This window comes from Apteryx rowi, unplaced genomic scaffold (genome assembly GCF_003343035.1).
Source record: "Apteryx rowi isolate R43461 unplaced genomic scaffold, aptRow1 scaffold_46, whole genome shotgun sequence".
NCBI lineage: Eukaryota > Metazoa > Chordata > Aves > Apterygiformes > Apterygidae > Apteryx > Apteryx rowi.
Window position 1 is genome coordinate 3340011 of NW_020450716.1, and position 1548 is coordinate 3341558.

At 45.7% G+C, this 1548-nt stretch overlaps 1 protein-coding gene across 1 annotated transcript; it reads left to right on the top strand.

Annotated features, from left to right (window-relative positions):
- The first annotated feature begins 276 nt into the window (after nucleotides 1–276).
- LOC112971856 (claudin-8-like) lies at nucleotides 277–945 on the top strand. The gene has a single exon (XM_026077674.1). The coding sequence runs from the start codon at nucleotides 277–279 to the stop codon at nucleotides 943–945; it is 669 nt and encodes a 222-aa protein (XP_025933459.1).
- Nucleotides 946–1548: the final 603 nt, after the last annotated feature.

Consider the following 1548-nt stretch of genomic DNA (forward strand, 5'->3'; position numbering starts at 1 on the left):
CATTGGATGGAAACTTGTTAGGCTTGATGGGTAAGCACTGTAGTCAGAGAGGATTTCAAACCAAATAAATAGCAAGTTCTTCTAGCCACACAGAAGTGGATTTCCACCTGTCTGAACTTCAGACCAGAGCTGCTTTTAAAAAAACCCAAGAACTTGCCATATGAGGAGACTACTAGACAAAGTGTTCACTCTCATGTTTTATATTACTTTTAGCAAAAACTGATTTTGGAAGACTTCCTAGGCCACCTCTTTTGAGGTGCCTTTTTCAGAAGAAGCATGTCTTGCTGTGCATTACAAATCACTGGCCTAATATTCGGAGGTGTGGGCATGGTTGGGACTTTGGCAGCCACAGTTATGCCGCAGTGGAGAGTTTCTGCCTTCATCGAGGGCAATATTGTAGTGTTCGAGACCATTTGGGAAGGATTATGGATGGACTGCATCAGTCAGCTCGGCATCAAGCTGCAGTGCAAATTCTATGACTCCCTCTTGGCGCTTTCCCCGTCCTTGGAGATGTTCAGAGCCCTCATGTGCATTGCCATGGGGCTGTCAATCATTGCCTTTCTGATGGGCATTGCTGGTGTGAAGTACACGCACAGAACCAGGGAGGATTCCCAGGGCATCAGTGTCTTCATTCTGGCAGCTGGAATCGCTTTTCTCCTGACGGGCGTCCTCGTTCTGATCCCGGTGTCCTGGACCGGCGGTAACATCATACGGGATTTCTATGATCCAAACGTCCCTGTGCCACTGAAGCGAGAACTAGGAGCTGCTCTCTACGTAGGCTGGGTGAGCTCTGCACTTCTTATCACTGCAGGAACAATGTATTGTAGCTTCTGGTGCTTGGCCAATACATCCCAAAAATCCAGGTATCCATTACCTTCCCGTCACAGATGGCACAAACATGACTTTGCAGGAGGKAAGTCCCTAAGCATGCATGCCTATGTGTGATCTTCCTGCTTAGCATGTTGATATGTACTGATTGACTTCAGTGCCTAATTAAACTGTGAGTCTGTAATGGAGGAAAAATTTTGTTCATTTACTATTAACTGTGTACATACGTATCTACTCTCTAACATGCTTAAAGGAGATGTTATTATACAGGCATTATGGTAGACCTCAGTCAGAAGAAAAATCTCACCACTTTGTAGGAATGAAATGTGGCATGGGAACAGCAGCAGCTGGGAGTCTCTCAYAGACAACAAACAGAGCATGGCTGGACTGGAAGGAAGGGGGCTACTGTGCAATAGCACCATTGYCCTCCCCATAACCCATGATGTGCGAAGGTGCAGTACCTTTTGCTTTAAGCTAAAGTCCTTGTAAGGACTGCTCTAGGACAGTGGTGGGAAGCACGGAGTTGGTGGCACGGCTGAAGGAACTGCTGAATGAAAGGAGAAGTTGCAAGCAATGTTACTTCCAATATTGGTACATCAATGTTCATGCTCCCCCATCAGAGACCTCTACTATKGACTACAGATTTCATAGGTGTTTGTGGGGTTGATGTATCCTTCTTATTCTTTCTGCAGGATACAGAATACAGCTCATGAAATAATA